General features: G+C 43.9%; 1 protein-coding gene across 1 annotated transcript; it reads left to right on the forward strand.

Annotated features, from left to right (window-relative positions):
• Positions 1–6,608: 6,608 nt before the first annotated feature.
• PHALS_03631 (uncharacterized protein) lies at positions 6,609–6,827 on the forward strand (the record flags this gene model as incomplete). The annotated part of the gene is made up of 2 exons (XM_024717875.1): positions 6,609–6,619; positions 6,683–6,827. The coding sequence occupies 2 exons, from the start codon at positions 6,609–6,611 to the stop codon at positions 6,825–6,827; spliced, it is 156 nt and encodes a 51-aa protein (XP_024583331.1).
• Between the last annotated feature and the right edge of the window lie 5,606 nt (positions 6,828–12,433).

The raw sequence follows: 12,433 nt of genomic DNA on the forward strand, positions 1-12,433 counted from the left end.
CGGGCAAATCTTCCATCCTCACAGAGAATCAGTCTAAACGACTGAGGTGTAGATTGACTACAAGTGCTACCAAGTGCAGTGGGGCTGCCGTAGCTTTGCTCTTTGAGGAAGCGTAAGTTAGGTCACCGACCTTTCGTTCTATACTTAAAACAAGTACGAGTTTAGCGGATCGCAATCCGCTTACTCCAAGGTAATTAAGGCCTTAACCTAAGACTAATCAACTCTTCCGTTTAAATATTTATTTATAAATATAAATTTTAAGTGTAGAGATTTCTAAATGTAAATAGTAAAATCTAAACATATGCATAACTACTGGCTACCTAGCCACATACCGTATTCATATTGGGGTGCAGTCACACTATGCCTATCTCATGTGACACACACCCCTATTACCAGGGTACGTGTAACCCCGTTACATCTTTGATCTATAAATCAGAAACTTAATGTTTCATCAGAAAAACTTCTTGGAGCCCTTAAACTGTTTTGTATGTAGCTCAAAATCATAACTCATATTCAACTTAATTGCAAATTCGTTCTTCTTCCCCAAGTCAGGACTGTCCTTCTCTATCCATGTCGGAAAGCGTGTGTGTTATGTTTGAGGGGCTGTTTGTAAATAGCGATCTCTTACACCTAAAAGCACTTCAAGCGGTCTTTTCAACGACACTCGATTTTGGTTTGACGACGCGGCTATTGAGCACGTCGCGCATTACAAATCCAAGCCATACTCTTGTCCTAGTCCGAGAGACATAGAAAGAGTTGGTGTATCACTAGGTCCATCAGTACCGCAAAGTAAGGTGTTGAGAATTGATATGTTTTCTCATTTGTCCTCACATGAGTGGATGGCACTCGAGCGGATGCGAGAAGTCATCGGAAAAGCTTATGTAGTCAGTTTACTGCAGTCCTCCTTTCCGGATGATCAAAAAAATGTGGACATCAGTTTCATGCATCATGAGAATATGGAATCTCGGAAGCAGGTCATAACCCCGGTTTTTTTTTCGTACAGAACGATGCGTTTGAAACCGAACGTGTCTCGTACCGTGGTGGGAAGAATCAGCCTCTCTCACCATGTTTTTCGGGATGGATGTTGCAATCACTGCAAGACAACTACGTGACCCCTTGCAGCAATTGTGGTTAGCGATGTCCAACTTTGCGGGTCGATCAAAGAGTTGTGTATCTGGAAAGCGTTTAGCCGATCTAGACTGCTTTCCAAAATACGATCACCTCAAGATCAAGCAAAAGAAGGCTTTAAACCACCACAGAGCGAGCTCCTTACTTTTTGAAGCTTCGCCAAGGTTGTGACAACCTACACTCGTATGCACAGCGTGCTCGCTAGTTGGTACTGATTATTGTCGACGATACAATTAACGATTCAGCGCAAGTTGTAACGCTCATGACAGGCTTGATTGATGGTCCAAACTGTTTCGTGAGTATCCCAAGGCGCTAGACAATGCCATCAACCGAGCGATGAAAGAAGAGTTCAGCATCGAGCAGGTTAAGTTCAATGGCTTCGTACCAAGGCAAGCGCGCCAGTCGACCGGTACAAGTGGTGGTGCAGAGCCAATAAACATTGCGTACATTTCCACGCCTGGAAAGGATCGTCCTTGCAACGATGGAAAGTGTTTCCGTTGTGGAAAGTCGGGTCGTATTGCCGGGAACTGCAGAGTTCTTTGCCGAGTTCTTTTCTTCTTATCACTTAAAAGAACGAGACGCGAGGATTAACAAGCCTGTTCACGTCGAACAGCGTGTAGTCGGTAGATGAGTGCACTGTATTGCTCCGAGCATACGTTAAGAGTGGTAGCATGGCGCTTCAGCGCTTTGGCGTCTCAGTGCAGACGCTGCGAAGAACGTCTAGACACAGGGTAACTGCTCTATAGGTCGTCGGCTCAAAAGAATAAGACAACGGGAACGATCAGTAGGGACGGAACTCCCTACTGGGCCCCCGAAGGGATCTGTGGATGGTGTGAAAAATATATTTCTAGTTTTAACGTGCAATATGTACATGCCGCTTTCACTTTGAGTTATGAAAGTGTCAGGCAAGATGCGACTTTAATTGTCCAGAAAGTCTTTGTAGACTGTTTTAAGAACGCACTACGAGCTTTAATTGACACTGGCATCGAATAATTTTTTTAAGCGCAATCATGAGAGAGCATGGTGTTGGTGAAAGGAGATATTATCATTCATTTTGCGAATAGATTAAGAATGATGATGCCAAAGCAAGTTATTCGCTATCAATGAAAATTGAGGATTTTTGAGGTGAAGACGATTCGATCTCGATAAGAAGATTGATATTATCTAGGTATGTCATGGCTGGAGCGTTATCAGCCTAGCGTTGACTGGATGAATATGATAATTGTCATCAACAAGTCGTGCAGCACAATAGCGAGCTGCATGGCGACGAAAGAAATGGTATGGGCATATGCATCTGTTGAAAAAGTCACAGATGTCTCAAGTGATATTGCAGTGTGCAATGTCCCCCCATGTTCATATTACAGCCTAGACAAGTCTAATAAGACAAAAGTGACGACAACAACTAAAGGTGGAGCAGTTAGGTGCCAGAGAGAGGTCATCCCCTTTGCAATCGACATGGAAGTCATGGTCGATAGTAGTATGAAGAATAGTGAGATCAGAGGCAAAGACCAATCCTGAGAGAAGGATAAGAATACCATAAAGAGGAGTTTTTCCTTCAAATATTCAGCATGCTCCTGATCAAGGTACAAGCTGTATTGACGTAGAAAGTGCTGAAGAACAAGACACTTCGAGTGAGTTTGTAAATGTTGTGGCCTACAACGAAGAAGGTGACGTCTATTTTAAAAATCCGTCACGTGAAGATAAAAATCTTCAAAGTTCAGTCAACAATTTTTTTTTCTTGCCGTTAATGAGTAACTCGACGCTGAAGCGTAGCCTGGCGAAAGGTAAAATATCGCTAATATGTGCGATCGTCGAAGAAAAATTATCGACGATGACATCAATACTGCGGAAGTATCAAATGAGAAGACTTGGACGGAATGGTTTGAAATGCAGTCGTGGGACGCCTTAAGCCCAAACCGCGTGTATGGAATTTGCAAGGACTATGCTGATAGAGTCCCGACAAGGTGTCGAACAAAATACCATATGACAGAGGTATTCCTCATGAGATTGACATACTTCCTGGTACGACGTATTGTATCACACGGCAGTGACCGCAGCCAAAAAACAAGTCATTGCGATTGACGAGTTTTTGGAGCAGCGACAGAAGGCTGGTCATGTACGTGAAAGTAAGTCTCCGTTTTTAGTTGAATGGTATGGATGAAGGAAGCCACAAGTGGTTGGCGCGTTGTACACGCTTTCAACAAATTAAACGTTGTAAGCATAGGTGACGGGGTCCGGTATGAAGGGTGTAGGTCACACAAGATAGTATGACCTCACAATGTTGTGGCTACACTTGAATAAGAAGTTAGAATGTGGCTGGACTGCCAGTAGTTATACATTCAACTGAATAGAATAACCTATAGATTTCGGTAGAAGCGGCTTTGCCAAAAAATCAAACTGAGAAATACAAGTTAGCTTCTATACGGAAGATTGAATTAGCCTTGGATTAAGGATGTAATTACTCTTCGAGTTAGTGGATTGCAATGCGCTACACTCGTATTGGCTCTAAGTATAGAGCAAAGGTCACCGACCTTAACCAAGCTTTATTTAAGCGAAAGAGCTTAGACAGCCCGCTGCACTTGGTAGCACTTGTAGTGAATCTACAACTGAGTCATTACGACTCCCCCTCTGTGAGGATAGAGCCGCTCTCTTATTTGTTCCAAAGCAGCAGAATGGGCTTAAAAAGCTGATGTCTCTGCTTGACCCTGGGGACGTGCAACACCTCGCTTCGAGGACCTAAAGCGATCAGCGCGCGCCGAGAGGCTTTTTAGAGCTGTGAAAATGCTCTGCTAGAGCACCTACAGCAGACAATGTCGGCATCGACTGCATTTATCACGCCACCGTCGACGACGGATGTCTCTCCTCGACCCAATCCGCTCATGGTAAGCGTTAGAATTTTCAAGGGCAATATGCCTCCTGCTCTTGGTGAGATAACTCGAGATTGGTCATGGCGTCAGCCGTGTTCCAGACCGAGCAACAGCGCGTGGCGCTAGTTATCTCCGAGCTTGACGTTCGAGCGCAAGAGTGGATACCGACGTGCGGTATTTAAGTCAAAGCGGCGTTTTTCCTCCTGGAGGGAGCTGAAGCTGTAGCTTCCACGACTGTTCTCGCCGCCTAACCAGGCATATCGCGTGTGGTCGCGTTTCCTTGCCACCCGACAGAACAAGAAGAAGCTGGTGGTTGTATGCGAGTTACGTACTCTCATAGAGGCGATCACAGTGAGCGTCTTTTTGGAAGGCCTCCGCACTGGCGTGGCCAAAACGGAAATCTTCCATTTGCGCCAGTTTTTTTGATAAAGCAGTGAATGTGGTATTAAATGCCGATTTCAACTTTAAGTCGGCGTGGCTTGGTTGGAATGCACACTCTAGCAGCGGGCCTGAGCCGATGGATTGTAGCTATCCTGAGAACGAGAAGGCAGAGCTCCGAGTTGCCGTGCAGCGTTCGAACATCCGACGGTGCTCCGTCTATGGAGACCCTTGTCACCTTCGCACTGGTTGTCCCGTGCGCGTGGCGCGTCAAAGCTCATCAAAGCGACGTCCTACATCTAACCAGTATGGTCTGTTGCTGGGAAACGAGAAATTCCAGTTGGCCCTACTGGGAAAGAACTGGGTTCAAATGTGCCTCAACGAGGTAGAGGGCAGCAGGACCCAGCCCCATAGAGCTCCGTGCTCTTGAATACGGAAAGTGTGTGGAAGCCGAGATTGCTTATTATAGAAGCGACCGTAAAGGAGTTTGAGATGCTATAGAAATTCTAATCAATTCCGGGACGTTGATTATGATCGACGCTCCACGATTGAAGGAAGTTAGCTGTCTGCTGGAGTGCTGAAAGCGCGGTTGAGTGACATCGTCACTGTTCACTTAGCAACGGGGACATGTGATACGGTGGCGGAGGTCCCTGTGGACCTCGGTATCAAGTTTCTTGACTTTGATAGCGTGGAACGCTACTTAGGCTTAGACTTGGATTCAAGATATGACCACATCCTTGGTATGTCATGGCTGGAATACCATGAGCCATGGATCGACTGGAGGTCGACAATCTTGGACGCTACGCGCACGTTTCCTGGTGGAGCTGCAGTGAGTCATGAACCCGCCTTTGCCTGGAGGCAACAACGCTATTGGCGCCGGCACGGGACAGAGACGGTCAACGTGCTGGAGACCGAAGTATCCGAGTTGATGAACACCGAAGGTGTATCGGACAGGAGTCCCATGCATGACTCACAAGCTGAAGGTGGAGTGGCACGTAGACCGCTGAGCGCCGTTCAAGTATCGGAGCAGTCGCTGCATGCCTTGCTTGGCATGGTCGGCCAAGGGCCGAGGCATCGAGGGGGAGATCTCAGTGATGCACTAGGTGTGGCACGTAACCCACTCAGCGCTGCTCACATTTCGAAGCAGTCGCTGCATGCCACGAGCGACATGGTCGGACGTGGTCCGAGGCATCGAGGGCGAAGCTCCGTGGAGTGGCACTTTATCTACTGAGCACTGCTCACGTTTCAAAGCAGTCGCTGCATGCCAGGAGCGGCATTGTCGGACGAGGTCCAAGGCATCTGTGGCAAGGCGCTTCTGATGCGCAAGGAGTGGCACGTTATCCATTGAACGATGGGTAAGCGTGTGAGCCGTATCGGTGGCTACCTAGGATGGCCTCATATCTGGTAGGTCTTTGAAGTCTCCATATGCCTTTTTTGTAGCGTACGCGAATATTCCAAGACCCTACTCGACTGTGAGATATAATGGAAGAGATCGACACGCTGACGGGTCTAGCTCCTGGAAAGACAAATGGGATGCTGAATGAGCATTTGATACACCACGAGTGAGAAGCCCTTAAGCGTATGCGTTTTTTTTGTCGGTGACGCGGCTGTGATCAGCTTGCTTGTATCAGCGTCACTGACGAGCATAGGAATGCGTGTACGAGCTTTATACATTTCGAGACGTTGAGATCTTGCTGACAGCCCACAATTCGTTTGATGACAATAAGAAATCCTTGCCTGAAGATCGGCATATATCGTATCGTTGAAGAGTAAAAAGTTATGGCGAGACGATTTGTAACGTTGGATGTAGTCACTGATGTGAGACAGCTCGTGGACCCAGTTATCCTAGATGATTTATCTTATGGTCAAGCAAAGCGTTTGTCCAAGTAAAGTTGCTTCTTCGACCTGGACGGCTTCAGGTGAGAGCTGAAGAGGTATTCTGAGTCTCTGCAGAGTAACATTTATCTGGCTTTGGACTCCCTTTAACTTCGCCAGGGTAGATAGCGTAGGCACAACGAGCGCGTCATCTGGTTTTGAATATCGCCAGCCAGCCACTTGAATTCTCAGCAAGAGCTCTTACTTTCATGGCAGAGCTAGACTACAATCCGATTCGAAACCAAATGTATTGCAGATATCCGAAGACGTTGGACAAAGCTATAGAGCGTGCGATGCATGAAGCATTTAGCAGCAAGCAATTCATCGTTCGTCCAACAAGAAGACAAAAAACATCATCCAATGGTCCGCGGGTGTGTCATGCTTCGTGGTCAAATCGATAAAGCAATGGCCGATGAATCGAGCTTTTCTGACAGTCAGAAAGTGGACACGTCTAGCAGTGGTGTGCTTTTGTACTTGACGAACATCGAGTTCCGTGAATGTTTTGGAAGTGTGTATGTCTTGCCCCGATATGACCAATGTGCAAATGTGAGTGTGTCGTGCAAGAGCCAGTCACGGTAGTCCATGAGGTCAAGAATGACGGTTATTCAGAATCGTTACAGGCTTATATAGACACTGGTGCGTCGAACATCTTTGTCCAATCACAATTGTGAAAGGGCAAGGTCTAGACCTGTCTATTCTAAATGAGGACATTTTTGTTTGCTAGGCGAATGAATTAAAAGTGACGATGCCTAAGCGCATGTTGCATATAGCAATCAAATGCGAAGCCTTCCAAAAGGACGATGAACTTAATGCACTCGGCCTCGATGACAAGTCCAAACTGGTTCTATAAATGTCCTGGTTTGATAAAATGCTAACGGGTGCTGACTGTCAGAAGAAGAGGAAGTAGAAGAATACGAAAACTAACTCCACATACAAGGCAATGAAACAGCGCTTACTTTGCAGATTGAGAGCTGATTTGGGCATATACATCTGTCGTAGCTGTATTTCATAAGAATCGTGCAATAGCCGCATTAACTCAAATTACCGGTCCGTGAGGACTACTACAGAGATATGCTACTCCTGTGGTCGATAGAGAATTTGAGTTTTGCTCTGGCGGATGAAAAGAAAATAAGAGGACTAGTAAAAAGAGCGATGATCTGCAAGCATCCGTGGGCAAAATACAAATAATCCAAAAAATTAAGATGACGATTCTCGTATATCCTGTTGAATTGGTTCGTTTTAAGTGTACAATGAAGATGATGACTTTAAGACAGTGTGTCTCGTGCAAGTTTAAAATTTTACAAATCTGGTTCAAAACCAAATTTTCTTGCCGTAATAAGTAAAAAGCCGCTCACGCGTAGCCTGACGAAGATCGGACTCTGGAAAATAAATAGAATCGTCGAAGAGGCTTCTTATGATAGCATTAACACTGTCGAAGTATTGGATGGGAAGATTTGAGAGAAAAGCTTTGATGAGCTGTCGTGAGACCCTCAAAGGTCAAACCGTGAGTGGACGTATCAAGTAATATGTTGACATCTAAAACACATGGATAAAAGCTTTGTTGCGTCGTGAGACGCTATGAGAGCACACCCCGTGTATGGACTTTTTAAGGAACTTGTTGACGTATTTTTCGACGATGGATCGAGCAAATTGTCCCAGGACGGACGCATTCGTCACATGATCGATGTACTTTTGTGAACGTATAAGTGTACCACAAGCCAATGACAGGAGCTAGTCGGCGCAGCTTATGCGGTCGATGATTTTCTTGCGAAACTATAAAAGGGTGGTCATGTGCGTGAGCGCAATTCTCCGCACTGTAGTCCCACCTTATGTCTTAAAAAGCCATAGGTAGCTGGTGCATTGTTCAAGATTCTAACAAATTCATCAGTGGGACCATACCTGCTGAGCAACCCGTTCAACGAGATCCTTGATGGGATGGTTAGCAGCATCGTCATTGGCACTATCAATTAGCAAGATGATTTCTTTTAAATTTGTGTGTGTGAAGTGATTCGAATATGAGACTGCGGTACGTATCAGTCGGTCCACATACAGTTAACGATGCACCAGGCGATCGATATATCAAGAAATTAAGGAGAACTTTAATGCATTTTAGAGCATAGGCCTGGTGTCGCTAACCGTGCACCAACGCTAGTGATTTGGGAAGCTTCATTAAAACTGCTGTCCTAGCTCTCGCAGAGAACAAAAAGCTATCCATATGGTGTGCGATGCGAGTAAATAGGCCGTTGGGTGTGCACTTATGCAATACTATGATGAGGACAAAAAACGTTGTACGCTCTGAAAAATGTTCAGTCTTTTTGCCTAGTGAGGAGTAGTCTGGTATGTACGCTGATCACGCATCGCTACGCACAGCTATGAAAACACCTTACCAACTGCAAAGAATGGCCGGATGGCTTTTTTTGCTGAGAGCCACTTTGCTGTTACCTTTAAGCCCGAAATCAAAATTTCGTGCCGATGCTCTATCTGGACATCTGAATTATGATCCGAAGAAAAAGAGTCGCACAAACTGCTTGTCGCTTCGCTGAAGACGTCGATGGAATTGCTGCAGGAATGACAAGTACTTTTCAAGAATAAATACTTAAAGACTACAAGCAAGATAAAACATACCAATTGAATAAATTTTTCAAAAGCCTTACGGATAAAGTACTCCAGAGTCTCCAACCGAAATCTTAATCGATAGTACATCGTTACAGCATATAAAAATAGGCTATGTTTCCACTCAGTTGTCGAAGGGAATCAAGCGTAGATAACAAAAAAGAATTTTGTCATAGAAGCTTGTATATGTATCGCAATGCCTCGAGCAATGAAAACTTTTCTCTATTTATCTCGAAAATATAACTGGACATGTTTGTATAAGTGAGATCGCAAATTAGTGCGTATCTGTAAACTGTGCCAAATTTGTATCTGGTCTTCCGATAGACAAAAGGGCAAGAATGGCATCCTGTTTTTTGTAGGGCGATTCAGTGAGATGTAGCATCTTACTTCGGCCTCGGACAAGCTTTGGCAAAAATAACGGCGAAAGGCCTTTTAGACGTGGTGTATTGTCTGTATAATCTGCCATCATAGATTTTATCATACAGTGACCTTGGTTTACCATAAATTCTGATATATCAGGCCATTTACCTTGGATTCAAAAATATTCATGTCAGCGGTAGACAGACGATCAAAATCGTGTCCTGGAAGACGTGTTACTCAGCTACGCGATGTGTTTCGGAGAGTATAGTGAGTTTCTACCTCTAGAACTTTCTGCGTTTGGCAACTCTACGCATGTCTCGACAGAACAATCCTCATTTTATGTAGCCTTTGGACTTCATTCTACAGTGACATCGTCACTGGTAGAACCTGGATTGGGGGAGGGGCTCTGGCCAAAAATCCTCGGTCAGACATAAATGCTATCACAGAGCTTAAAGCAAAGTTCGAAACGATAAAAACTTAAGACGACATGACATTGTCGCGAGTCACAACAAGTCGAGTTCTGTTTTGCGAGAAGTCTGTGCAACTTTTTCATGATGCAATTGCGGATGTACAGAACCTGCAAAAAGAGCAAACAGATAAGAGTGAAAAGAAGAACAAGCAATTGCGTATGAACGATGATTTTGTACTTCTTAGTACGGATAATTTCCCTTAACATGTAGTGTGCAGCATATGAAGCAAGAATCTTCTTTCAAATTTTATTTAATCGTTCAAGGTAGTCAAATGCAATGATCATGCGAAACGCTAGACATACCACACGCATTCTCCTAAAATCTTTCATTTTATGTGTGCAGACTAAAGTAAACTTTAAAGTGGTTTACGGGAACTTCCCCCGAACACTTCATGTTTAATTTTCCCACGGTGCACCCGACTTCAACCTCAGTGTACTCGAGGTTTAATATATAAAATCAATAGATTTTGCTTTTGTATGTGTCATATAACCTCGTGGGGTCTATTAATTTTATGCTTGTAGCATCGGAACCATAATGTCTTTTCAATCAGCTGCAATTTTATACAGTTTATCAAGTATCTCTCTCAAGCGCAATCAGGCATTCTGTGCTGTAGTGTTGCACGCTATGCAGTGCATATGGCTTCTTCACTGTAGATGGTAATGTAGGCATCATTTAAAGCTGGACCATGATTGTCATATTTTAACGAGAAGTAGATGAGCACCTTATCATTCTAGGCCTCCCGATTTCACTCTTGATGGAGCGTGCAAAATATTTTTGCTTTTATTCATGTAAGCCTGAAGACCTAAAGCTTTCGCTGTGATGTGCACGGCAATTGTTATTAATTCGACAGCCAACGCTAAATAAGATTGCAATCTCTGTGAGGTAGTAATGATGTTTATTCGCTTCAATGTATCCGTATAACAAGACGCACTTGAGCATTAATCTTCAGATGCCGATCGGCTAGCGCAGTTGGCAGTTCACGTGCTAAAAACTTCTATCGCCGGCCTAGAGACGCACTTTGGGAACATTTAGATCAGTATTTCAGCAGTACAACCGACTTCCACAGCGAATTCTGATAAGCTAGGTGCTAGAGACAGGAAATAGACCCCTCTCTAAATGGACAAATCTAGAGAGAGTGATATCCGATCATGTACGAGAAGAAGCATCGCTCTTTCATTCAAGAGATCTCAGTAAACGGCACGCAGAAATGGGTATCGTTCTGCACTTTCTGTAAAATGATGAACTGCTGAATCACAGATGTCGCTGATGTTTACAATGCCAGTGGAGGCGTACATTGTGTAAGAGAGGTGTAACAGTCCAGGTCCCACTACACACGTTGTCTGGACTACATACAAGTGTGTTTTTAAAATTAACTACCCACCCTGAATAGTTGTATGTCCCATTCATTTCTGTTGTATTAGAATCGGAAGCACTAATCAGGCTGAGAATGTTAAAACCCTATTGGCTATAATATTTAATGTCACTTCATGCAGCGGGGCTGCTGTAGCTCTTTGCTTAAAGGAGGCTAAGCGAATCTGAGCCAAGTCCACCGAACTTCCGTTCTTTATAAGAACCAGTACGAGTGCAGCGATTGCAATTCGTTACCACCAAGATAACTGAAAATCTTAACCAAGGTATTGGGACTCTTCTTTCCAAAATTGAAACCGTATATAGTTGCGGCAGAGCGGCCAATATCTAAAACTCTAAGTTCAAGTTAGCCACACCACCGTGTGATTACACCAGCTTGTGTAATTCACACCTATGTACAGTCGTGCAACCCTCCCTTTCATACAAGATTACGTGTAACCCCGTTACACTTCACCTCCCCCTCTTTATGGAAGTCAACGGCCCGCTAAAAACGAACAACACGCGGTGAGACTTTCAGTTGAATCAAGCATTCTTCAGTAATTGTGTGTACACGACCGGGCAATTCCCGTTACAGTGACGCAGTAATTTATCAAGGGCACAATAGTGGTATCATGCCATGCGCTTCTATCGAGTGGGAGCTTGCAAGAATCTTCGTTAGAAATGGGTCTGCGGATTCCTGTGTTATGGTTTATGTCCGGAAATCCTAAACACAAATGTTTCTCACTATTGTGACTCAAAGCAGTCATCCCGCTCTGTTTTCTTCTCGTTACCCCTTGGCTTGACATATCATCCGTGAGACGTAGTAGTCCCGTTGCATAAGAATATAGCTCAGTTACATATGTTTGGTAGGAGTTTTGTTTTGATTCTTTGATAACTTCAAACCAAATTTTGATAAGCTTTTTGATTTTGAATTCCTGCTGGAGTTTAGGAGAAAAGTGTCTGCTTTTAGATCAACTAATTAATAGTAGTTAAATAAGGAGTGATAGAATAATTATCATAGAAATTTTAATTAGCCAATTAGGATTTAGCAGTCTGCTGGCAAAGACCTTTGAATTTTTATGAGTTGAAGTAGTAGCCCCTACTCCTGGTTTTTAGTGTTTTTTGAAAAAAATCGACGCTTCGCGAGATTGTAGCTATTTATTCTGTTGATAGTAAACTGAATGGTTATAGCATATTAATGAATACTTTGTTATTGTGGGGTATTATGTTAAAGAGAGAATAAAAAAATGCCCCAACTTTTGCCATATATAAAAAAAAATATCCCAACTTTTTAAAAAATAAAAAAAATACCCCCAGCACGTAAATTATCACCGGGGAGCCATAATATTACACAACAGAAGATGTATTGTATTAGGAATGAATTAGCATAATTTA

Source organism: Plasmopara halstedii (assembly GCF_900000015.1).
Source record: "Plasmopara halstedii genome assembly, contig: Scaffold_2386, whole genome shotgun sequence".
Lineage (NCBI taxonomy): Eukaryota > Oomycota > Peronosporomycetes > Peronosporales > Peronosporaceae > Plasmopara > Plasmopara halstedii.